Here is a 26529-nt window from a genome sequence, read left to right as displayed (position 1 = left end):
TATAACGCAGTGCGATTTCCAGTGATGTACTGGAGAAACAGATTTCATCTGCTCTTACCAGTGAAAGCGGAGGGTGTTTGCCCTTTGTAGGGACGGTTTGCCCTTTTGGCATGAGTAGGGCTGCCAGGAGGGTCCCAGGCTGCGTTAGAGCTGGGAGGTTCTCGGGACAGAGCCATCACCTCCCTGGTCTAGGCAGAGCTGCCCTCCAGCTACACCTGCAGCTGTATTTACCCCGGGATAGCAGTTAACACTCCGACGGCTGAATTCACGGCTGGACAAGACGCCGTGCCCTTGCCCGTAAACGAAGGTGCTACGGGCTGTGCGACCACCCCAGATATTTGGGGTGACCCACAGCACCCAGCCCCCCAAACTCAGGCGGGTAACTCTGCTCTGCACCGTCCGTGCTCAGAATTTGATCTGCTGTGACATGTGGGCACGCGGGTCCCCTGGGAACCCCACGGGGCAGGCGGGTGTTGGGGTGCCGGGGGGGCGGTGGCAGCTGCCCCCCAACACCGCCCTCCTGCCGCCCCCCCCCCCCCCCCCCCCGCGCCGTGCTGCGCGTCCCCGCAGCCGCGGTGCCGGCGGGAGCAGTTCCCCTGCGCGGCCGCCAGGTGGCGCCGTGGCCACACGGCGCGGCGGCCCCCGGCACCGCCCCCCCTCCCCCGCGGCGGCACCGGCAGCGCTCGGCTCCGCCGGGGGGGGCACCGGGGGAGCTCGCCTCCCCCCCCCCCCCCCCCCCCCCGACCCGTGAGAGCGGAGGTGGGGGTGCCTCCCCCTCTCCCCCGCCGTGCAGCACCGTGCAAGGCTCCCCCCGACGTAATTCCACAGCTCTGCTCGCCCCCCACCCCCGGAGAGCTGCCGGCGGGGGCTCCTGCCCCGGGCGGTAACGGGGTGAGCGCGGCAGCGGAGCGGGGTGAGGTGAGCTGAGCTCGGGGGGGGATGCCCCGTATCCCTCCGTCCCGTCCTTCTTCTGACGAGCCGCCGGGAGAGGGTCTGCTCTGCCGGACTCTCGCTGCCGCCTGACAGCCCCCCTGTCCCGGGGTCCCGCACCCCCCCGCCCCCAGGCACCCCGAGGTGTGTCCTCCCCTTCCCCCCCGCCCCTTGCAGGCCCGGCGTTTTCCAAATGTTTCCCTCAAAGCCCCGCTGCTTCCGAACCGCAGGGGTTAACCCTACCCCAGGGCCAGCAGCCTCCCCCTGTCCAGGAGGGACAGCCCCACTGCCCCGTCCCGGCGGAGGACAGCCCGGGGGTCCCCAGTCCCCAAGGGGCAGGGAAGACAGGAGGAGGAAAGCTCCTGGATGAAACGTTTCCATCTAGGTTGCCTGCTGCTGCTTCTTCATGGCAGTTGGGTAAAAATGGGGTCCTGTCATTACTGTGCTGTGGACAGACCCTCTGTCTGGTCCCGGAGGCTCCTTCCTCCTGAACAGGGCAAGCAGAGCATCATCTTCCAGTCCTCAGTCCTCTGAGTCTTTTTCTCCTCTTCTTCTTCTCCCCAGGAGCAAGCCAGGTAGGAGGAATAGAACACCCCAAGTAGCTGAACAGTGTCATCACCTGCCAGGGCAGAGGTTGGATTTATCTGTGGATGGAAAGTCTTTGGATCAAAACAGGAGCCTGTTGGCCTTAAGGAAAATACTTACGAAAAGTGTCTTTGCTGAGGAGGGTATGAGTGAACTGTTCCCAAACCCTCAAGCCCCTTCCACCTCTGCATCAGCAGAAAGTGCAGGTATGTGCTCAGACCCCGAGTGCTCTGCTTTCAGTCCCACCTTGAGGAGAGTCTGCTTTTCCCTTTCCCCCCATCGGCACAAGTCCGTTGTTCATCTGCCTTCTTCTGAGAAGGGCAGGAAGGACCACGGTCCCTTTGGGGGTGCCTCATCCAGCTGCAAAGGTCAGGGAGGAGGGAGCAGAAGGCTTTTCTCTCAGAAATTCCCATTTCCAACCACTTCTTCCCTCCCTCGGGGTCTGGGCAGAGGGAAGCGGGGCCTGACTGTCCCCCCTGTGCCGGGAGCCTGGGGCAGAGGGAGCGGGGACTGGAGGCAGGAGGAGGGAGTTGTCCTGGAAAAACTCCAGGTCAGAGGTGAGAGGGGCCTTGGGCCCACTTGGAAACCGCCTCAGGGAAGGGCCTTTCACCACGCAGGAGACTCCTGCGCTCCGGGACCTCTGTCTCCAGCCTCATAGGGCTTGTGTTTGTCCTCTGGAGTGAAGCCTCCTTCCATGGCCCCCTTGTTCAAAAGCTTCAAAACCAATTGTTCCCCAGGAGCCCTGTTTTCTCCTATATAGGACAAGCAAGCCAGGACCAGCCCTTTCCTCTTCCTTTCCCTTCCACTGGCATTTGGATCCAAGCATTGCCCCATCCCTGATATCCGTCATGACTGGGGACACTGCAACCAGGTCCCGGTCCTCTTTGTAAAGCCGCTCTTGCCTGCGCTGCAAAGTTGCAGCTTAGGGGTTTGCGTTGCTGTGGTAAAATCCACAGCTCAACCTTGCGTGTGTCTCTCGCTTTGGGAGCAAAGCGTTTACTCACCCCTGGGAGCAAATCGTAGCCTGCGAGTCTGTGTGTGTTTTATTCTACATTGTACGTTTGAGAGCATTTAACTCGGGCTTGCAGAGAAGCCTTGCTGCAATGTGTCTGAGTTTCCCTCTGCAGCAAAACAGTTAAGCACCGAGTGCCGGCCAGCCCACCGAGGACTCCCCTGTGGCAGGCTGTGGAGTGTCCTCCAGCTCAGTTTGCCATGCTAAGGACAAACTCAGCTTTCCACATGAACACGCTCCAGCCTCATAACCGGCATGACACCGGTATGCATGCAGGAGCAGCTCTGCTGCAGTCGGTGGAGTGCGGTGGCGTTGGTCCAGAGACCAGACCCAGGCGGTGTGGAGAAAGTGAGTGCTACAGGCAACTGGGAATTCTTTAACATAAAAGCCCCGGTACGCTAGGGTTGGCCTCTGCAGTGTGGGGTGGATGGAGCACTTCTCGCCTGCCGCCAGCTCTTCCGCCCCCCCCCCTCCCCCCCAAGTCCTGGCTTTCTCACCCCCTCCTTGTTTCAGCTCTGCTTTTCTTTCACACTCCTCCTGCGGGGGTCGAGACAGTGTTTAACTCTTTCGTCCTTGCAGCAATTAGTTAGTGGCTTCGAGACTACCCGTAAGCCTCAGGTGGGGCATCTGCCCCGGCCCTCAGCAGGAGCCTCCAGGAGCTTGCCTGTGTGTTGGGCACAGAGGTGCCTGTGTGTACAAGGGAGGAAAGCAGTGGAGAACTTGTCACTTATTGTCGTGGCTGGCTGTCCCTGCCCGGTGGAGGTGCCCTCAGCCTGCTGCTGGGTTGCTGTTCCCTTCAGCATCCAGGAAAAGGCATGGAAACGGTCCCTTGATCCCCTGAACAGATTTGAAGGGCAAAATCTGCCAACTGCTCGGTATATCGATTCAAATGCATTATTCCTCCCTGGGCAGATCCCTGCCCTGGGAAAGGAGCAATCAGTGCAGGTGCAAATAGCTTTTAATTGCAAAATGTATCTCACCATGGAGGCATTTAGGCTGGATATGATACAAGTGATAACAGCAGCAGCCTGGAGAAGACCAATAAGCCGGAGCACTGCAGGGGCCAAACTACTCCTATGCAATACCTGTGGTGTAAATATTCATGTATGGCTGTATGTCTGTGTTTTTCCACATATCCTTCAGATATGACACAGTAGGATTATGTGAAGATTCAAATATCATCTGCAGGGAATGTGAAAACTTGCTCTCTGTAACGGTTCCTGTGTGAGAACGCAGCGTACTTTGGATGTGGAGGTTTTGTGTGCGGACTTGCCTAGAGCCAAGGATCGGGCGCAGTTTCTCATTGCCAGCGAGGTGCTGGCGGCGGGCTGTGTGCCTGCTTTTGAGACAGAGCTCTCTGGCCGAGGCGGCCGTTGCAGGCAAAGTGATGTACAGGTGGCTGGAAGAGGGTCCTATAGAGTTGTCGGGCTGCCTTAGGGTGCCTATGGAGCTGTATACCGGTGCCTATACCGTGTTGTACCTGTGCTGCCTGGTCTCTGGGCCAGCTCCGAGGCCCGTAGCTCTGCTCCGGACAGGGCTCAGCATGGCCCGGTGGGCTCCGCGGGGCTCTGCGCAGCCCCTGGAAGGGGCGGACAGCAGCCGCGGGAGCAGCCGCCCGCCCCGCCACCCGCCGCCGCTCCCGGGACAGCATCTTCCGCACCTCGAGGGGGGACGGAGGGGCACGGGAGCAATTCAGAGATAACCCCGACGCTTCAGGGGTTACACTCCCCAAAGCGGGGTCGGGGGGTGCCTCTCGAGCCTCCGCGGGGTGACATCGCCATGGCTTGCCGGGATGCGCCGGGTTTTGTTTTATTATATGTGCAAACGCTGCGCAAGCCTGTATTTGGGGAGGCATAACCCGCGCAGCCGGCACAGCGAACTCTCTTCCGCGGCAAAAGCCCGTGGGGGAGGCGGTGGCCAGAGCCCGGGGCGCAGGGGAGCGGCTCGGCAACGAAGCGAGTTGCGCGGGGGGAAGGATGGGGGCTGGTGGGGACAGACCGACGGGCGGCAGGTCGGGCAGCCCGCGGAGAGGTGCGGGCACTGCACCCGCTCGGCCGCCGCGCAGCCAGCCCAGCGCTGCCCCAGCGAGGGCAGGAATTGGTTTTATTATTACTATTTTCCCTAGAAAAAAACCGAGACTTCCTAGAAAAAAACCGGACTTTCTCCGTGAACTGTCCTGTTCGGAAATTGCGTGCTTTTGCCGCAAAGCAGCGCACCGCTGCCCGGGAACGGGACGGGCACCGGGGCGAGCGGTGGGGGTTCAGCGGGGAGTTGGGGATTTGCAGCGGGGAAGTTGGCGGGACGCGGGGCAGGTCCGGCCCCACGCGTGTTTCCAGCGGCGTTTGCGCTGGGGATAAGCCGGCTGCCTGAGGCGGCCTCTCCTTCCCTCGGCAGCGGGGCACCCGGGCTCGGGCAGGCGGCACCGCCGGCGGGGCATCCCCGGCTTTGGGCAGTCGGTCTCGGGGTCGGCAGCCTGGCGCTGGGGGAGGACCCGCCGGGGCGGCCCCGGGGGAGCGGGGAGGGCTCGGCCACCCTCGCAACTGGCGCTGCCGCTTCTCCCCACCGGCTGCGGGCTGTGCGGGAGCGCGGCGCGCTCCTGCCGAGAGCCGGCCCCGGGCGCGGGGTGGGGGGCGTGGGGGGGTCGGTGCGGGAGCGGGGTGCTCCTCCGGGTGGGCGTCCGTGCCCCCTCCGGGCACCCCCGCGCGGGCACCTGGCGCGGGGCGGCCCCGGCCAGCGCCGCCGCCGCCTCGCCGAGGAACAAAGGCGCGACCGCGCTCGCGTTAACGCCCCCGCCCCGGGGGGGTCGCGGCAACTTTCCCCCGGGCCGGCCGGGGCGTCTGGGCGGGGCTATGCTAACGAGGGGGGGCGTGGCCGCGCCCCCGCGGCGGCGACTCGCGGGCGGCCATTGGCGGCGGCGCCGCGGGGGGGGAGCGGTGACGCGATGCAAATGAGGGGGCGTGGCGGCGGCGGCCCCGCCCCCCGCCCGCCGGGGCTGCGGGGCTCGTGTTCGGCGGCGGGGACAGTCAAAGTGGCTCCCATAGGGAGAGACGGCGAGTCCGCCCCGGCGCTGCGGGAGAGGGAGGGGGCGCGGGCACCGGGAGCCCCAGGGTCTCCCTCCGTCCGTCCGTCCGCGCCGCCGCCGCGGGTGCGCCCCTCTCGCTCCCTTCCCGGCGTGCGCCCGGCTCCGGCAACTCGCTTCCTGCGCGGCTGAAGGAGGGAGGAGAGAGCGCTTCGGCTGGGAGAGGAGAGAAGAAAGAGGGAGGAAAGAAAGAAAGAAAAGAGAGAGGGGAAAGAGGGGGGGGAAACTTGCCTCTCTTGTCACTGGAAAATGACACTTGATGTAGCAGAGCCTGCCGCAGCTCCCGTTCGTCCTATTGTTTCTTAAACTGCCATCTGAGATTTTTTTTTTTTTTTTTTTTTTTGCCTGCTGCCACCCGAGGGGTGTCTTCATACAAAAGGGACTTCAAGTACTCCTCCGGCTTGCGAGCGCTGCAACCAGCCCCCAGCACCCCGCCAGCCCCTCCAAGCACCCAAACAAACTGCACACGCAGCAAACAGCAGCAACAAAACCGGGCTCTGATTGCCTCTGGATTTTTTTTTTTAATGTGCGTGCCTGTGTTTTCTTTCTCTGACTTGCTTTGATTCCACAGATCAGCTGCAGAGAGAGAGAAAGAGAGAGAAAGAGAGAAAAAAACCATATATAACAGTCCGCCTGGCGATTTTATCACTTTTTTTTTTTTTTTGAGTAAAGAAGGAAGATTTGCGCTCTTGTTTCTGATTCATGTTTGGGATTCAGGAAAGCATCCAGCGGAGTGGGAGCAGCATGAAGGAAGAGCCCCTCGGCGCGGGGATGAACGCGGTGCGGACGTGGATGCAGGGAGCCGGCGTCCTGGACGCCAGCACGGCCGCTCAGAGGTAGGCAGGCTCCGCGCCCGCGCCCCGCTCCGCGCCCCGGGGCGCACGCCGCCTGCAGCGCTGCTCCCCGCGGGCAGCGCCTTTCCCCTGCACCAACAAAAAGCCGGCTCTGGAGCTCTGCTAACAGCAGTGAGTTTCGCGTAGATGTCGCCAGTTAAATCTTTATCCCTCTTGTCCCGTAGGAATGACTTTTTATTAAATAATAATTAATAATAACAATAAAGGAAGCGGCGAGTTTCGCTAGGCAGGAATAGTGGGCTTTAATCTCTCTAGCCCCTCGTGTTCGCGCGGAGGAAGGACTTTTCAAAACTATGTTCGCTGCTGATTTAGTCTTAAGATCTCCAAATGACACTTTCCTCCTCAGATAAGCAGCGAGTTGTGCACGGATGTATCCAAAATGTATTTCTCTACCTCGCTTTCTTATCCTCGTCAGAATCAGCAGCCTCCCTTCTTCTCCTCCGATAAGCAGGGAGTTTTGCAAAGCTTTCTCGAGGAGAAATTTAATTCGAAGCCCCTTTGTAAAACCACTGCCACTTATCTTAGATTTTTTAAAAGAAATCCCTTCAAATAGGAGGTGCATTTGGCGAAGCTGCGTCCAGCCTCGCTTTCTCTCTTATTCCTCCTTCTCCCCATCCTCTTCCCCGCGAAAAACAAAACAAAACAAAACCAACCGACAACTGATGCCAGATTGGCAGCCTGAGCCCTGAAGCCGGCATCAGCTAAGAAGTTTAATGTTGACATCTCCCGGTGTCTCCCACCTCGCCCCGCACCCCTCCCTTTGGAGCCCTCTAAGGAAGGGAAAGTTTCTGCAGGGACAACCCTGAAATATTTCAAGTTGTCTCCTGGGCTGCCGTCGCGGTGTTTACCCACCGCTCCGGCGAGGGGAAGAAAGGCTCGCAGGACTGAAACTGAAAGATAAGGCTCATGGGCGCTTGGGTGACAGCTTCGAGCCGAGTTTGAGAAGTGGCAGGACCAATGTCGCTCCGCGGGGCAACGGGCCGGCGGGGCTGAGCGCGGCTCCCCCGCCATGCAGGGCCGGCTGCGAGCGGGCGCGGCCTCCGGGGAGGATTGGTGGGTGCCGGTGTCGGGTACCGGGGGGGGCTGCTTGGCGCTTCGGGCTGGCCGCAGGGCGGGACGGGGTCGGGTCTGTGCCGCGTTCCCGGCTCCGTGGGGTTTCGACGTGGCCGCGCTTGAGCACGTCTTTCCCCTGGCCCGGAGGGAAGAGCCCCGGGGCGACTCGGGGAGGGGGGGATGCTCAGCCCCGGGGGAGCCCAGCCGGGCCCCGGCGGGGGAAGGCACGGGCCCCGGAGCCGGCTGGGGCGCGGGGGGGGGTGTGGGGGGGGGACGGGACGTGAGGCCGCGTCGTCGGGGCCGCCGCTAACCCGCGTCTTTCTGGTCCCAGCGGAGTTGGTCTGGCCCGGGCTCACTTCGAGAAGCAGCCTCCTTCCAACCTGAGGAAGTCCAACTTTTTCCACTTCGTCCTGGCTCTGTACGACCGGCAGGGGCAGCCCGTGGAGATCGAGCGCACCGCCTTCGTGGGCTTCGTGGAGAAGGAGAAGGTGAGTAGCCCGGCGCCCCGCGGGGGCTCGGCCGCCTCTCCCGGGCCTTCCCCGCTCTACTCCCCGGGGCCGCGGCACCGGCTCGTCCCAGGAGCCACCGCCGCCTCGCGGGCGCCTCTCTCTCCCCCGGACCGGAGGGCAGCCGCGGAGGGGGTCTCCCCTGATGCCTCGCTGTGCCCGGGGCAGGGGAGGGGGCTGAGAGCTGCCCCGTCCAGCCCCGGGGGCACCCGGCGTGCGAGTGATGGAGAAGCTTCATGTGGTATCTTTTCTTTTTCCTTCGGCCTCCCCTCTGCTCCTCGACTTCAGGAAGCCAACAGCGAAAAGACCAACAACGGGATCCACTACCGCCTGCAGCTGCTCTACAGCAATGGTAAGGGCTGGGAGCCCCCGGTGTCAGCCCCACCACCCCCCGCCGGCTGCCCTCCCGCCGCCTCCTCGGCTGGGAACCCTACCAGAGGCCGGGGAGCCGCTGCCCCGGTTCCCCTCCGCTCCGCGCATCCCCGCGCTCGGTGCCTGGGCGCAGCCCGGCCGCGGCCAGCGCTGTGGGACGGGCGGGAGCCCCGGCGGGTCCGAGCCCTCGGGCGAGCCCCGGCGCGCTGCCGCCGGCCGGCCCCGCTCCTCACACCTCTGCCTCGTTTCAGGGATCAGGACGGAGCAGGATTTCTACGTCCGACTCATCGACTCCATGACCAAGCAGGTGGGTGCAGCGGGCCGCCCGCGGAGGAGGTGGGGGGGTGTGTTGGGGGGGGTGGCAGCCGTCGGGGCGGCCCCCGGGAGCCCGGCGGGGCGGCCCGCGGAGGCGAAACCCGCCCCCGCCGCGAAGCGGAGCGGCTCTGCCCCGGCGGGGAAGGGGCTGCCGCCTCCCGCGGGGCACGGCCGCGCTTCCCGCTCCGCACCCGCGCAGCCGCGCCCGGCCCCCGCGCAGCGGCGGGGGGCTGCGGGGACCGACCCCGGCGTCGGGGCTGCGGGGCGGCGCGGAGGGTCCCCGCGGGACCCTGCCCGCCGCCGGCCTCGGGAGCTCCGAAAAATACAGGCGACCCCTCCAGCCGTCCTCGTCCGGGCTGGGGCCGGTTTTGCCGCTTAATTAGTAAGAATTAACCTCCGGCCTCCCCCAGCCCACCGCAGGCCGTCAGCACACGCCGCTGCTCGGGCGCGGTGGCCGCGTTTGTCCGTTCTTCATTCGCGCTGCCGCCGGGTCCTCGGGTGAAAGGAGGAGCGATCAAATGGTGGCAGGGTCGCATGTCGGAACAGCCCCCCGAAACGCGGCGAGCTCGGTGCCGGACTGCGGGGAGGGCTGCGGGGCAGCAGACCTTGTCAAGGCATTAACCCTCATTTTAAGCTTGCGTTTTAGCTTCCCAAGCAGAGTCATAACGTGCGTGCCTACCTGTAAAAAATACTTTTCTGTAGGAAAACAGTATTTTTACAAAGAGGCTATCTGAACAAATCGATTCTATCTTTTGAAAAAAAATTTGCTACTCCAGCTTTTTCTTCTGCTCCTGTCGGAATATTTTTCTCTTATAATACATTTCTGTCAAATAGATGGGAGCGCTTTTAAACCTTTTTATCCTTAAGATATGTTTTTTCCCTCCTAATCTGTTTTACTTGTTAAAAAAAATTCTTAAATTTTATTTAGGAAAAACATCAAGCTTTTTTTGGTACCGATAGGAAAAGTCAGTCCCTGTATGTTGTCTGTAAGGAAAAAAACTCTTGGCTTGTATTTGGGTTTCTTTTCTACAGCAAAACATAAAGTTCTAAGGGCTGAGTTTGTTTTAGAAAACTCTCTTTGATGGTCCCAAAACATCTTTTCCTGCTATTGAAGATTGTCTTTCAACAGAAAAAAAAAAAGAAAAAAAAAAAAAGAAAAAAGGAACTTGGATGAATTTTACTAGAGAATCCACTATGCATCTGAACTCTGTTAAACTATACACTTCCAAACAGAGCCCATTCCCCGTAGGAATTAAAACAGCAGCAACATACCCTTCTTCATAACAAATCTTGGAAAGCATTTGCTGTCAATCCTTGTTTTTCAGGCACAAATTGGTTAGTTTGTGTTAAAAGTAGCAAAATCTTCCTGATAATACGAACTCTTTTTAGTCCTTTTGGAGCTTATATATTTCACTGTAGACCATATGAGAGAGTCTATCAATAAATATTATCTTTAAATAGCTTTCCTATCATTACGGAAATGCAAAAGCCTCTGTTCATAATCCTGTTGAAAGCAGAGCCCTGAACCCATGTAGAGCAGCGATTCAAAATAATTTTCTTAACAAAGGCATCTTGCATATGAAGAGTTCATCCTAAGGCACTGTTTGACCTCTTGGTCTCTCATTATTATCGAGTCATCAGAGGGTCTTTGGAGAGAAAGGGGGGAAAAAACCCCGAGATACAGTTTATTTGTAAAACCTACCACGTAGCTTTAAAGCACATCCACAATGAAAGGGCCGGGGTGGGGGGGGGGGGAGAATCTGTCTGATTTCAGGAAGTCTTACAAAAACAAAGTTAGTGCAAATTACAGATTTTTGGGGAAAGTGCAATGGAGTTGAGAAGCGAGGATTTAAGAAAAAAAGCTCTCTGAACTTAGGTTAGAAAATGGGGAGCGAAAGGCTATTTTAGATGCAAACATGTTTGCTTACGTATTAATTTCATAAGTATAATTTCTTTAGGCAGGACTATAATTGCTTATGAAAAATAGGGCATTGTCATGTCAAAACTGTGGCATGTGCCGCTCTGAATTTTTTTCGGGGGCCGGGGGCTAAATTCTCCCTCCTCTTCTTTTTTAATTCTTTCTTTTTTAAAGTGAAATTATTTCAGAGTTGCGATCACTTCGGTTACTCAATGCTTATTAGGAAGCAAAGTACAACACATGACAGAAGCTCACCCAAATGTTGAATATATCATTTATATTTTACGACAGTGAATTATATAGAAGATTCTCAAGTAACTTTCAAATCATCAAACTGTAATTAAATATTGCAAAGACTGTCTGAAAATTCTTTAATTTTTAATGAAAGTTAAATATATATTGTCAGTCTACTTGAAGGTGTAGTATTTTAATGCATGACGCTCAGAACAAATTGGATAATGAAATGATTACTTTTAAATGAAACTGTTGCAGAAGCGTACATGTTTCAGCTGGCAAGGATCTTCTCAATACTCACACACGCACATTCACACACTCAATAATTGTGAATTCCCAGACTGAAATTACAGCTACTCTGAGGTTTCTGGTGGCAAATTAAAAATCCCACAGAAGCAAAGCTTGAATGAGTTAGGTTCCCCAGATCATACACGAAAGTATCTGTGGCTCTTTTTTTATATTAAATTTTTTTTTTTTTTACATATGGACAAATCAGATTTAAATGTATTCTCTTTGTCTCACAGTTATAAATTGCAAGGTTTTGTACAGCTGCAGATTATTAAGTTAGGTAAGATAAAATAAAATCTGTTCTGCCAATCAGACCTAGATTTCTGTATATAGGATTGCTACTCATAGATTTAACATAAATGTCCCATTAGCAGCATGCATTACATCACTAGGTAGACAGGTAGGGCTTCGCTATGCTGGATACTGTGTGCGTAATAAATAGTAGATATTCCCGCTCCTATAGAGTTCTTGATCTGAATAAGTCAGGGATTTGTTTGTGTGGCTGTGCCCAACTAAGAAACTCATGGCAAGAGTCCTGTCATAGGTGGAATTCAGGGACCTACGTGTCCTGGTGCGCGCGTGTATGTTCTCTATCAGCCGTGATGCAATATGGGAAGCGGGGCTGGAGAGTGGCGTGACTGAAGTAACCAAGAATTTTGTCGCCGACTACATGCCAGGGCAGATGTGGGGTGTAGGTATGAACTATGCATGCGCTCCCCCGAAACATGAGCTTTTGTTGCATGCGCGCTCCTTGGCAGTCCGGGCTGTGGGACTTCTGAATGGGAAACCCAGGCGGGACTGGTCTCGAAGTCCATCATTTCGAGTTATAGTCAGGATATAACGTGCTTGGCCTTTGGTGGTGGCCCCAGAGAAGTGTTGGGTAAGACAGGAGTTACATGCCTTCGAGGGGTCTTGCTACGTTTCCAAACCGTGCCCCTGTCATTTAAAAATTGTAAATACTACGCACAAATCGTTAATGTTGTGGGGAAGTTCTTTTCAGTTAGGGTAACAACATTCGGCGTCAATACTGGCTTAATTAAATTTTCTTTTATGTTATCTTGGCACCTCATTTTATGTTGGGATCGCATTCCTAATGTGTTCAAAACCCTGTAGGATCCCAAACTTTATAGCTGTTGCTTTCCGTAAAGCAGCAGCTCCTACCGCAGTAGGTCTGGCTCTAACAATGATGCATTTTGAAATTGCCTGCAAAATGTGAAATATGTCTGCTTTAATAAAACCGGAGTTTTTAGGCAAGTCTAAGGATTTCAATATATTTACGGAGAAGAGATGCTTTCTATTTCTTCAGCTGTATTTTCATAAAGTTGAGATATTTCACTATTAGGAAAGATGGAGGAAATAAATCTGAAATACTTGTTCCCCACCCATTTTTCCTTCAGCCGTTCTCATCCATAAGATATAACGGATGCTAATATGGCTCAGGCATCTTAAAAAATCATAAGTTTTGCACGATAGCTATTGTCTATTGCTGAGAGTCCTCGAGTCAACAATCCGTCCTTCAGACTTAGACTCTGTTTGTATTTTGCTTTTTTTCAGTACTTTAACTCTGGATGCAAATGGTTTGTCTGTTGACTTCTCTATCATTCTCTGATGTCTGCAGATATTTGATCAGCTCTCTATTCTGTGCATAGCATGGCCCTTCTCTGGCAGCTACACGCATGGGAAAAAAAATGTTATCAATAAGTTCAGAGGAGCCTCAGCAGACTCGGAGAAATTTCACACAAACATAAAACAAAACCTAACCCCTGTGACGGGGAAAGTTTACATTGCGCCAGATTTTAGCAGCTTTCTTGTGCCTTTGGTGAGATGTCAGAAGCGCAGGTGATTTTAATTTTCTTGTACAGAGAGGAATGGAGAAGTTTGGAATTTGCATGCATGATCAGGACCTGTGTTTGGGAAAATGTAAACTCATCACAGTGGAAAATGTGTTGTTTGGAGTCTGAGGGTGAAAACAAAGCTGAGGATTTTGGAGAGACTGCCTGAGCCAGATGGCCTGGTGCATTCCCAGTCTGGCAGCCCAACTGCTCCCTCCTGTATAATATACAGCCATTTGTTCTGGGATATTTACGCTAGAGCTGTTTCCATGTGAATGTTTGAAAACCATTAAAAATGAACATATTAGGAGAGATAAATTTATTTAATTTGTGTGAATACGTCGATAAGCAGGCTGTGTATCAAAGGCAGAGGGAGACTGGATAAAATAATTAGATGCTACTGAATTGTGCATTGAGAGAGACAGCAAGAACTAACCGTCCTCGCCCTGGGATCCAGCGCTGTGCTACTTGTCCGGGATAAACCTCGCTGGGATGAGTCGAAAATTTGCTCGGGGAAGGGGTAAAAACTCGGGTAATTAAGGGTTAAGTATTCGAAGCCACATAAGTGTAATTCACAGTATTTTCTGTGTAGATATATAGCGGATACAAGCCTAATCCTCTCTGGGTGAAATTCTGGCCCATCTGAAGTCAATTGCAAAGCTCCTATTGAATTCGGTGGGGCCAGGATTTTATTTTCTCCCTGTGTGTATGGCTGTATACGTCATTACAAATCATTTTAGTTCTGTTTTTGAAAAGACCCTCATTTTAATGAGTTTTTCTTTCTCCTTTATTTCAATAAAGGAGATAGTTTGTTTTGTGAAACAGATGAGGGATTTGAAAGCGAGTGGATTTAGATGCATGTTGGTGATTTCTCTCCTTCTCTTACTCTTTTAAAATCAAGGCCATGACATAACTGAATAATATAATGACCATGATCTCATTCCTTCAAGATTGTTTCTCGTCCAGTTCAGAAAGCAGGATTGCTTGACTGGCAAACTGACACCACGAGACGATTCTGCCCTCAGTTGTACCACCATAAATCTGGATTTATTCAGGAATAGCTAAGGACAAAAACTGGCATTATATTTTTTCCAACTTATTTGTCAACTATTTTACTGCTTTATCCTGCTGTCTTTACTGGGGAAAAAGTGGATTAAATGAGAACTGTAGTCTTGACTTTTATATTACCCCCCCCTTTTTATTTTATTTTATTTTTTTTATGATCTCAGTCACTGAAAAGTTTAGGCAAATTGTTGGACGCACTTGTTGTCTAGAAATGACTGTGGTGTGCTCAATTTAGTAATTTTTATTTGCTGGCGAGCAGTGAATTGCGTTTGATTTAACTTTTTATGCATCTTTATTTAAATGGGAGTGAGGAAGTCTTATATTTTGACACTAATTTTTTGGGGCTGTTTGTGCATGAGTGATCGTTACTCATTGGGACTTCTTGTAGAAAGGTTACTTGGGTGAGTAATGGCTTACAAAATGGAAGATGAATTTTGTGGGGAAATATTTAAGTTGTTCAGGAGAAGAAAAACTATTTTGAAACACTTAGGAAATAACACTGAGTTAAAACTACATGAAGTAAACAAAAAGAAAAAAACCAAAGTCTATAATTTTGCATTTCCTTTGCTGGTGTTTTGTTGTGCAACTCTGATGTGTATTTGCAGGCTTATTTTTAGCTCTGGTGTGGTCTAAGTTTATACACTGTAACTTTCACTTTATCTCTCATTAACGTGATCCTGATTTGACAAAATCACGACGATGTCAGTGCGACAAGAAATCCTGCCGCAATCACCCTGTTTTAAAGCCTGAACTTTAAATAATAATAATAATAATAATAAAATTAAGATAGTTTTGTTAAAAGAGTAGCTTTTCAAATCCTAAAAATTTTCACAACAGTAACATTGTAGACCCTTCCTGTAAGAATACTTCTGGCAGCTATAACGATCTGAAACTTTAGCAGTTCCTGTTTCCTTTTTGAAACTAATTGTAGAATTAATGTTTTAGAGCAGTGCAGTTTGCAAGACGGTAGAGTATCTGTAATGCTCTCGGGCAGCCATTCATGGAAGTAAACAGTTGGCGCTTTACGCACCCGTTCGCACAAGTAAATTGGGACGTAGGAATGGGATTTGGGGATGAGTTGCGCAGAAATGCACTCAGCAATTCCTCCTGCTTCCTAGAATTTCCTAGGAATTCCTGCAGGAATAGGGTATGCGGGAGCATCTGCGCTTAACGGGGAGAAAATAAAATGTGCATGGGTACAACATCGGTAATTAAATGCAAATAAAGTGAAAAGCAAATCCTTAATGTAGAGGAAGGCAGAAGAATGTCATGCACGCGAAGGAGGGATCACTGATGCTAAACACAACAGACAAGGTGATTATGTACCGCAGTGTTGACTCTGCCCGTTCATTATTGCTATTTAGTTGAGTTATTTAAGCGGGTACCTGGAGGTTAAGTAAGCATAGCAGCAGGAAGAGAAGAGGAAGAGAGAGGGGAGGGGGAAAGAAGAAAGTAAATTTTGTGTTCTGGTTTGTCATTTCTAGTGCCTCCTTGACTTCACTGGCAAGAAGATAACCCATACTGGGTGAATTTATTTTAAGATTCGAAAGTCTAAGAAAAATGAGCCAAGGCCAGCAGTCTTCTCTCAGGCACTATTCCCGCCGTGTCATGCTGTGATGTACAGAGGTGAACGGGAACTGGAGGTGTTTGTCTCCACTAAAGGCCTCGGGAGTAGATCTGCTCTTTACCCCCCATGCTCTGCACTCTCAGAGGCAGATTATGCATTGATTAAGTCCAAAAAGTGCCACGAGCTTCCCCCTTGCCCAGCCTGTCCCACTGCCAGGTTGGAACCAGATTTGGGGTCTTCTGGAGTCCTTGCAACGTCCCCGCTGACCGACCCCATCAGTTGTCAGCCGGTTACTTTGATTGCCTAGTTCGGGCTGGAAGAAACTTCTCCCCATCTTCCCCCTTAAGGCATGGAAATGAGGATCTTCTGAATTTGTCCCAACTCCTGATGTAACACATGGATGACTGCACTGCCATCTTCCAAGGCCTCTTGCAAACCACCTGGAGCTCTCTTGAGCACCGATGTGGAAGTACCTCGAGGTGTGGGCCAGCCACCGGGCAGGGACGTGTGGTCCCAGCTGGGGTCAGGGGGGTTTGCTGGTGTCTGTGCTGCACGGAGTTTGCATGTGTCCTGCGACTACTTTCGTGTTCCAGTTGCACGAGTGCTGGGTTCACAGGTTTTGTGCCTCACTGGTGGGAATGAGGGGGCAGAAGTCAGGTGAAACTCTGCACCTGTCAGTTGCAATGGCACCGGCGGCCTCTCTTTTATCTTATCAGCAACATAAACCCCACTGGCTCTCAGGTTTTAGGGGAATGCGCATAGCAAAACCGAAATGAAAAAATTAAAACTAGCAAAGATAATGCAGTCGCATTCCTGATATTATTTATGGAATCATTAAATAATTTTATAATTCATAATAGTAATACTACATATTACTATTAAAACGGTGTTAAAATCAGCTCACGCTTCTTCAGATTTGTGTGTTCTGGGATCTGTGCCCCCTTTGCAGGTACCCTTGGTGGGTTATATTTGTAAGGACTGGAAAAGCAGTTCATATGATCTTACTTCATCATCTATTAAGATATCTTATTTTTTCTCAGTATTTGCCACAGTTCCATTTCAAAGCGGTCTCATTCCATAAAAGGTATTTCATCCATATAGCATACTTTTGTTTTTTATTTTCAATATCTATTTTATCGTTAGCCTTAGGGATACCCATATCAGATGTCATTTTATCTGCAGAGTTTGTTCCCCAATTTATTCTTTTTAAGCCTGTATTTTAGAGGCTGAAAAGGTCACACCACAGGTCAAGGGCAGAGCTGATGCTCAGAAGCAGGAGTGGCCGTCTCACCGAGGCTGGGGCTCTAGCCATTGATCCTAGCTCCGGAGCGGCACCCTAAATCTTTTGATTTAGGAACCTCAGTGCTATCAAAAGATGCTGTTGCAAAGGCAACTCCTTTTCACTCTTGTTTTGCTGCTGGGGGACTGGCGCCTGGGGCCAGGGGTTGGTTAGAAAACATAACTCTGTCCTGATGAGATGGAAACCCTGTACTGAGCGGGCCGGGAGCGCTAACCTAGTTTGCGTGTAACACCGATCCCTCGCCGTCGCCGCTGGTTCTGCTGGTGGGAGGATTGCAAACACAGACTCTTCTTCAAATGCGAATACACTCTCTTTCCACAGTTTTAACTTAAAAGATTCTCCCCGTGCTATCTGAGAGTCAAATTTCTCAAGCTGGTTGATCCTCTGTTTGTTTTGCTATCCTCTGCTCTGGTAGGGCCTGCCTCTCACTTATTTATATCCCTGTAACTCCAGAGTTGCTCTCCGGAAAGCAGTGGATCACGAGGTTCAAGGGGAGAATCAGGCACAAGTGCTTTCTCAGGAGCTACCAGGAAAATGCCCGGGCTGTGCAGCTTTTGTAATTAAAAATACATGAGCTCTCTCTTTTCTGTCTTTTTTTTTTTTTTTTTAATGAATAGGACCCAAAGTACGCCAAGCCTTGCTGGTTTTTTTTCTTTTTTTTTTTTTCTTTTAATGCTATTAGGTTTATATTTTATTCTGAATTGAAAAGAAAATTGTGGTTGTCTTGACTACTAAAAAAACCCATCCTACACATCGCTTGAGAGATGTGCGATGGAGAGGAGGGAATTTAGCTGTACTCAGCTTGTGTTGTTTTCCAGCTGCAAGTCTTGGAGCAGGTTCGGTGGAGACGCGGTCTCTTTAGCCTGCGACTTGGCTTGCAACTCTGGCTGCGCCTTTGGTTACCACGATGCGTTTTTATTTTCTCCAAATTCAACTTGATGCACAGCTAAAAATGTGTTTTGTTTCTAGGCAATAGTATATGAAGGCCAAGACAAGAACCCAGAAATGTGCCGAGTTCTGCTCACGCATGAAATAATGTGCAGGTAAGAAATACCCCGCTTCCAGTTAATTAGTGATGAGAAGATGAATCTGTCTCTCAAAATCTAGGTTGAACCTGCAGCTATTTTCGGACTTAAATTTATCTTTCTTGCATTAAACAATCCCAAAATAACACAGTTCGGGGTGTGTGTGTAATTAGCAGCAAGGTCTCAGTCGTCACACTAGTTTTCAATTATTTATAAAGAGTTATTCTTAACAGAACGCTACTGGTTTTCATTTAGACACCGTAGCCCACAAAAGGTCTCCTCACCAAAATTAACAGTCAATTATAGTCTTCTAGCAATAAACGTCTCTGTCCCCAATTCCCAACAAAACCTCCTCAGTAAGATGACCAAATAGTAATTTTTTTTTTTTTTTTCCCCTGGATGTGCATTAAGACTTGAAGTCAGGAGGCCTTTTTTGTCCCGGTTGCTGGTCACGCAAGGTCCCCACTCGGCCGGAACGGAGCAGGCGACGCTCCTCCACGCAAAAGATGTCTTCTTGTTGATTTTCTTTAAACTTCCCTGTGCAGATTTGGCTCTGCCCTGTGCTCTCTTCCCCTGAACATGCCTGCCTGGGGTTGGTCACTTAGATTCGGGACAGTCAAATATCTTCTCTCCTGAACGCGGTACTTCTGCAACGGGCAGCTGCTTCCTTCTCTTTTCTGGCTGGTTGAAATAGGTGAAGCCTCTTCTACTTCCTTTTTAGCACAGAGAAGGCAGCATCTTCCCACACCCCCCTCCGACACCTAGGAGAGCTTGACCTTGCAGTCTCATTAAAGTTAGTGGGTGTTTTTTGCATGTCTGAAAAAATCATTTGTTACATGTTATTCGATGGCAGAAAATAATTCCCTGGTGGAAGACGAGGCGTTCTTGCATAAGCTCATTGTTACAATCAGTTGTTTTAAGACTGTAAAAATGCCATTGCATGCGTTGTAACTTTTACAAAACACATTTACTAAAAAGGAGTAACTTGAGGGTAAAAACTAGTACCCACTTCTAAGAGAATAAACTTGGATGAGGGTTTCCTGGTGGGGGAGAGTCTTAGACAAAATATTCAGATGGAAACTTCTCTGTTGGTTGATTTTTTTTTAAATTTTTTTTTCATTCTTGGCGATCTGCATGTTTTGTCCTCCATGGCAGCTCCTCCCTGATAAAACCTTGCTGGAGGGCAGTGCCCTGCAACGCCGGCAGAGAAGGAGCTGCTCTCCTTGCTTTGCCAGCCTGGGCAAAACCCCGTGCAGCCCCCCAAATTCTTCCTTGCGGGATTTGGGGGATTTTAGTTTTCACGTCCTATTTTTCTAGGCTGCTTCATTCAGTAGGTTTGGCTTCTTCCAGGAAACCAAAGATAACCCATTACAGCCCGAGAACCGTCAGAGCAGACGGGTATCTCCAAGAAGTGCCTGAGCTTCTGCTGCCGTTGGGAGCTGCAGCATTGCTTTGCTGAGGACTCCCGGCCAGTTCTCCCTTTCCAAATGGAAACCCAGTGCTGACAACTCGTAATTGCCCTAAAATTCATTGGCCCAGTTAGCACCACTTTCACACTAGATACCTAGCTAGGAACAATTCATGGAAATATTAAAGGAGGCCCCTGACCTGATAAGGCTGAAGTGTGTGCTTTGCTTTTCTCCTGTAATAGACCAGTCAAACAGTGGAACTGTTCACGTGAGTAAAATTAAGCACATGCTCAAGTGCCCGCAGCGTCAGGGTCTGCATCTGCTATTAGTCCTGGGTGATGTGCCCTCCTGATTCTTAAACGGCAAGGTTTTGAGGTAGGAATTACATCTGTCTGCCACTCACTGACCCATCCGTGCAAAAGTAAGAATCACCTGCTTTAATGTATTAATTTTCTTACAAATACTTTAGAAATGTAAAGAGTAAGAAGTAAATTGAAACTTTATATAGAGGGCTGAGTTTTGACCAGAAGACCAAATACCTGCATCAAAGATTTACGGCTGTTCAATATACTTTGACTGAGACAAAATGATTTCCATTCTGGGAATGTGGAAAGATGTACAGTCTTTCCCTTTATTAAAGCACTTTACACTTTTCTTGGTGCTTAAAATTCACTGGATCAGGAGCTTTATTCTTCTCCTTCTATTTGTTTACCGCTAGTCCTTACTTTGTGTTTCATAACCATAAGGTGGAGGGGTAGCAAAAAAAAAAATCTGACCACAGTAGGCAAATGTTGTGTGCCTGATGGGGTGGGGGAGACATATTCAAATTTCTTAGGGCTCATATTAGATATTACCCATTTCCTTTTCTGCCTATACATGTGTAAGAGGGTGCTGTTTGTTTACCAGGCTGCTTGACCCTATTGCACAAATCTGTCATCTATTGTGCTGCTAACACTCTTTTAAATTGCAAATCTGATGCTCTTTAGGGGTCTAGAAGGGGAAAAAAAAATCTCTCTCCACACCATTCTGTTTCTCTTGATTTCTTGCCTGTTGTAAGTGGAAGTTGGGATGTGCTGAATTTGCACCAGGGGTGCAAATGCAGCCTCAATTATAAGCATAAAATTAGAGTCTGTTCCCCATTAATCAGCCCAGCTAATTGCTATGCACTACCATTAGCCATATGGTGTGAAAGACAGCTTGCTCTCCCTAAGATGAAATTTCTTCATTTCAGACATGAAATAGTGAGGGCTCTGTATTTTAAAATAGCTTGTTTTAGATATTTAATTTCTAAACAACTTTCAGCAGTGCTTTCTATCAAGGCTAACTGCACAATAAAACTTTGCATTTATGTGACAAAGCTGGGTATTTATAGTATACTACAACTATGGCATGGGTAAGACAAAGAATTCAAATGTCTAGGAGAGTCCTGGTTGTGGTAGGAAAGTGGGGCTGAGGTTTGCTTCAGGTGGCTGTTTATTTCAAAGGATTTCATCGTGTTTTGTCAAATAGAAAAATCTACACCGTTGGCGAAAATGTTAATAGCTGGGGAGAATTCACAGCCTCAGTGGAATTTATTAGTATTGTAGGCAGCATGGGGAGGGACATCTATAGTTAATATTGCCTCAACAATTTCCATTATGAAACCTTCAGTGGCTTACAGCTTTGCCAAACTTAAACTGTTCTGGCTGAGATGTCCTTTGCAGGGTGTCAGCCTCAGGCTGACTTTCTTTGGAAAGTTTCAGCTAAAATGGTTCAGTGATTTCTGAGAATGAGGTTGGAGTAAAATATGGTTTTTGTCTGTGTAAAATAAAATCTTACAGCTGTTTTGGCGAGAAGCTCCCGTACCTCCACGCTTCGGGGAGAGAAGCCTGTTTGGGGCCGGGCTTGTCCTGGCCGCATCGTCTGCAGGATGAAACCCACCTCGCTGGGAGCTTCTGCAAAATCTCCCACACGGACTCGCTAACGACTTGTTAGAGCCTGGCAGCTAAATGATCGGAAAGTCGCATTTGCGCTGGCCACGTGCCATCGCCCCGTAATTTCTCATTGTTCATTGTCCCCGCAGAAAGCCCGAGCGCGCAGATACACAAAGCAGGGCTCCTCTCGCGAGCGATGCTCCTGGCCGCCACGCTGGGCTGGGGACAGGGGGATTTGGGGGTGCCAGGCATTGGGGTGAGGCGGCCATCTCCCGTGCGCCCGCGGCAGGGCCGGGCAGCGTGGGACAGAGATGCTCCAGCGCAGGGAAGGGAAGAGGAGGAAGACATGGAGCAAGATGGCAGGAGGGCAGCAGGTCCCCAGAGGGTTGGGATGAGGACAAAGGCAGCAACAAAAGCTGGGAGTGGTGGTGGCCAGGGGATGGGGAGGCCTGCGAAGGGGCAGGATGGGGATGGCTTGGGGCTTGGGCGTGAGCCCTGGGGATGGTGAGAATGGCAATAGGAGGGGGGGAAACCTCAGGTAGGCAGAGATGGGGTGCAGGAGCTGGAGGGAGTTGTAATGGCAAGAGACTTCATTACTGTCAAGGACTACTTGTTTTAACAACAAACGACCCCCAAACAAAACATTTTTTGCAGGCTTTTTCTGTGGGCCATCATGACGTTGTGCCTGAGCCGTGGCTTCTTGCCCCAGTTGGGAACGGGTGTCATGGAGGGACAGTGAGGACGAGTCCTTGCCCTCCTGGCTGCAAGGAGCCGTCACTCAGCACCTCTCCCTGCCTCGCTGGGAGCTGCAAGGTTTCTGGGTGACTTGGAGATGCTCCTGGGAATTTTTAAATTCCTTCAGGGAAAGGAGAAAGGGTGCTGAATATTTGGGAACTTTTTCCCCAAGTGTTAAGTAGGCACTAAAAGCCAAAGCCTTCGAGACAAGTTGAATTAAAAGCACTTCTCATGCCACACAACCAGGTCTCAAGCTCGGGGTTTGCATGATGTTTTAATTCTCTGCATAGAAAGACTAGGGTAGATGAATACGTGGATTCTGCTGTTGGGGGAAAGAAATGCAAAAGGCAAGCTAAGGTTTAAAAAATAATTATCTAGAACATGAAAGAACATTTGGGTCCTCCTTTCATGCCACAGAGCCACCAGAGAGTAGGACATGCCAGCCATGCACGTCTTCCACTTCACCGCCAGATTGCGGTGCAAGGAGTGAGGTCTTCTACTATTACTTGGGATTATTGGCGTGCACTCTTGGAAAGCCCTATCCAAATGAGGGGGCCACCTAATGAGCAACACGGTGTTTCCCCTGCTCTCGAAGCCGGGTTGTCCCCGTTGGCCAGCGCCTGACTCCATCCCGCTCGCGGCAGGAGGCGAGACCGAGGCGTCCCCATCTCCAGGCCCCCGTGGCCACCTCTCCCGCTGGGTTAGTGCCCCGGGAAGGTGCTGGCCTCCAAGCCTGGTGTGGTGCGTGGATGGTGGTATCTGCCCATCTCGGGCTGGGAGCCTGGGAACCTTTGCTCGCCTGAGTAAGTGTGGCAATTTCTGTCCCTCCAGTCTGCTGTGAGAATGTCAGGACTAGCCCTGATTTGCTTCAGTCACAAGAACTGCATTGTCTTAACTTGTGCCAACTCTGTTTCTAATTACATTTTAATCATTTAAAAATGATTAGCAGTTTTTATTGCCTTGTTTGTGGGTAAATTTTCTCACCCCACACATTCTAGCTGCACTCCAATGACAAGTCCTTTTATAGGCAAAAAAGCCCCCCGAACGTCCACATGACTATTTACCTACAGCATATTTTATTCCTTCCTAAATTTTAATACTTTCTGGGTGCCAAGGCTCTTGCATTTTTTGGTGGATCAATTGTGGTATTGTGCTGTAAAATTAAGCAGTTTTTTTTGGCAATCCCAAACAATGTAACTTCCACCGAAATGAAGATACCACACATGTGTTAACTGTGAAAAGTTTCAGCCCTGAATAGTTGCCTTGAAGCTTTTTGCGGTGAAAAGAATTATGTATTTTCCTCTCTTTGAAAACAAATTTTTTTTTTTTTTAAACCATGTTTAAACAGGCTGTTTTTGTAAAAGGCCCCCTTTTTTTTGTTATCTTTAGTGTGGTTAGTTGCTTTATTGCTAATCTTGGTGGGTAACTGTATATTATTCACTCTATTGTTCAGCAACACAAGAGAACCTTTGTCATACTCCCAACAGGGCTATTTATATAGCGTGGCACTTCTGAGGGCTTCTTCCTGCCCTGATGTTCTTCCACCTTCTGGGGAAAAGAAAATAGTTCATCTGAGCGGGAGCGCGAGTAGCGGTTGTTCCTGCCAGCTGCCCAAAGCCGGCTGCTGAAATAAAGGCGATGTGCAGGTCCCTGGGATGCCAATTGGAACAAGCTTGGTGGTTTCCAAAGACTGGGTTGCGTGTGGTTGAGGTTTACCAGAAACTTTATTGAACGGAGAGATGCACTCAGGTCTGGCCAGGGAGAGCAAACGGGGTGGTTCTCGCTGCCTGTCACTTGGTGCCACTACGGGATGGGGTCCCTGCAGCCCTCACCCCACAAAAGCTGCCCAGGCTTCATCCAGCAGGTCCCTGAGAACCAAGGAGGGCTTGGGAAGACCAGGAGCTTCTTGATTTTTTTTTTTTTTTTTTTAAATTGCTTGGAGCCTTGACTTCAGCGGGGAATTTTCTGTTAAGGGATGTCACCAAATAGGAGCTTTCCTTGCTAGAGGAAGTGGGTGTTTCCTCCCTGGGGTGAGCAGGTGGGTGAAAGCCTGAGGTTTTGCTCACCTACGTAGCTGTGACTCAGTCTTCTGGGTTTAGACGGGCTGCTGCGGAGAGCGGGGCTCCTGCAGGCAGCCCCCATATCACTTGCCCACAGCTCTAGATGCACCAGGAGGGATTCCCACCCTGAGCAGAGACGTGTATAGTGCCTGTGAGCTTACCTGAAATATATTTGTGGCTCCTAATGGACAATAACCCCTGACAAGGAATCATCACAAACAACAATTTAACTTCTCTTAGGAAACAATGAGCCACCTTAGTTCAAAAGAATCCCAGCCTCGAGGTCAGCGATGGAGCAGTGCTTTGGGAGACGGAGCTTATATTTCACATGCCTGCTTTGTATCTGACCTGACGCAGGGCACCAGCCGCCCAAGCTGCGCTCTCCATGGCTTTAGAGATCATTAACATGCTCAGAAAACTTGGAGAAAGAGGCACGCTCGAGCATAAAAAGCTGCTGCCGATGGCGCTTGCATTTTAGCTCCACCATTAACAACAGTGTTTCTTAGAGGGAGAATAATTGTGCTTTTGGATTTCGGGGGCAGGTTTCCTAGTAGCTGAGAATTTGGCTCTATGTAGAAGCAGGAATATCTTGTGGACGTGTAAGATAAGCTTTAAGCAAATGTAAAAACCAGGCTCAGTGGGGAAAAGCTGCCTTATTTTGTGTGCAAGCGTATGAGGGACAACTGTTAAACCCTATGGAAAAGAGGCTACAAATAGGCAGGTCTCCCTGTTTCGGGTGATCCTTGAATTATTATTTGTGAAAGGGGCAAAACCCCTCTCTTTTTATATTTTCCGTTGCTAACCAGCTGTGCAAGAAGTTAAACATAGTAATTAACCCATATGTGACCCACTACATTTGACTGATTTCCAGGCAGGGACGGAGCGGTAACTCTAGCTGGCAATTTGAACCTACTATGTTCGTAATGATGATTTTACAGTGTAATGGTCGCACTAAATCCTTTCACTTTTGCTCTGTAGCCGCTGTTGTGACAAGAAAAGCTGTGGCAACAGAAATGAGACTCCATCAGATCCAGTGATAATTGACAGGTAAGGACTGCTATTGTTTCCTTCCGTTTTTTTCCCCCCCCTCTCCTCATTATAATGAAACACCTGCCCTGTGTTGCTAATGGGGAAGAAATAGGAGTATATAGGGATGAAATTTTGTTTTTGATACCGAATTAGTTGTGCTTTGCAATTGCGATTGCCATGGAAGGGCCATATGGAGGATAGCGGAGTGACCTGCTCTTTGGAGGGCTCAGCTTCTTGTAAGTGATTCATGTGCATAAAGAGAAGATTTTTCTTTCTGACTTTCTGTGGCTCAATTCACATTCTGTGCCAGGGAAGCTTCAGGAATAAAATAATAATAGTTTGTGATTTATGAAATGTGGTTGGGTGCTTATAAATATTTAACTTTTATTTGAAAAATGTCTGAATCATTATCACTTTTAGCTACAGTAGTTCTGTTGGATGCAATCCATCTACATTTTAAGGTTTTTATTTATGCATAAAAACAGTTAAAAAAAAGATCTGCAAAGTAAGGTTTTTTTCCTCCTGTTATTTTCTTTGGTTGGAATACTATTTTGACTGTATTGTCAGTTGATTAATTCACTTTTGCCTGTCTTAATTATTGTGTTTTTAAACAGATCCATATTGCTAATCTGACATCACTGAGTAAATCACTGTAGTACATCTATTTTAGTTTTTCCAAGCCACGTGTAGGCTCCGTGTTTGCAAATTATGCAAAGTGGTAGCCAAATAGTCATTTTTACATTTTAATTGTCCAAACTCATTGTACAAAGCCATGTGCAATAACCAGGTTATTATGCAGCATTACTCTAGAAGAGTTAAATGGCCCTGAAGTACTGAAAGTGTCTGTCATCAGCTGGGGAAAGCAATACCCTTGCCCTAATCTGTGAATAGAGGGACCCTGAAGGGAAACCACCTATACATGTAGGGGCGAGAGCATAGAATAGTGTCCTTCTCCTTGCATTATTGTCTGAGTTAATGTTTGCTGTATTAAGTTTAAAGTATCTTCCGTGCCAGTGCTTCCATTTTATGAAAGAAGGTGAAGAGGGTTTGATGTGTTGGGTGCCACATGCAGAGAGCGGTCCAGGGATATGGCGGAGCCTTGCCTGGCGTTGTGCTCATCCAGACTCCCAGATTTACAGTTCTTGTTTGAATTTGGTAAGAAAGTGCATATATTGGAAGCTTACAGCAGGTGTTTTGATTAGCTATAATAAATAATCCTGAGAATGTTTAAATCTCAGAAGATATCTCTACCTATTTTAACTAGGCATATTTTCATCTTCTGTGAGCATTAGGTAGTACCAGGGAAAGTGGGGGAAAAAACCCACAGTGAAATCTGTAGAGAGATGTGTTTTATAAGCATGCTGCAGAGTTGAACACTATAAACATGGTGTTAGAGTGGCATTTTGAGCAACATGAAAGCTACAAAATTCACATGAATTTTTCATTGT

General features: G+C 50.0%; 1 protein-coding gene across 6 annotated transcripts in view; it reads left to right on the top strand.

Annotated features, from left to right (window-relative positions):
- The first annotated feature begins 5503 nt into the window (after window positions 1-5503).
- EBF1 (EBF transcription factor 1) overlaps window positions 5504-26529 on the top strand; it is a 285549-nt gene continuing 264523 nt past the window's right edge. For 5 of the 6 annotated variants that reach the window (XM_075509695.1, XM_075509694.1, XM_075509693.1 and 2 more), the window contains exons 1-6: window positions 5504-6442; window positions 7845-8001; window positions 8308-8371; window positions 8643-8698; window positions 17880-17953; window positions 25031-25099. In XM_075509695.1, the coding sequence (XP_075365810.1) occupies window positions 6309-6442; window positions 7845-8001; window positions 8308-8371; window positions 8643-8698; window positions 17880-17953; window positions 25031-25099 (554 nt within the window). In that variant the 5' untranslated portion in view covers window positions 5504-6308. Of the gene's footprint in view, window positions 6443-7238; window positions 7514-7844; window positions 8002-8307; window positions 8372-8642; window positions 8699-17879; window positions 17954-25030; window positions 25100-26529 lie in introns of those variants that run through there. The other variant, XM_075509698.1, reaches the window with a different exon arrangement.

The sequence above is a fragment of the Mycteria americana genome, chromosome 8 (genome assembly GCF_035582795.1).
Source record: "Mycteria americana isolate JAX WOST 10 ecotype Jacksonville Zoo and Gardens chromosome 8, USCA_MyAme_1.0, whole genome shotgun sequence".
NCBI classification, from domain to species: Eukaryota; Metazoa; Chordata; class Aves; order Ciconiiformes; family Ciconiidae; genus Mycteria; species Mycteria americana.
This window is presented reverse-complemented; position numbering and strand designations above follow the sequence as displayed.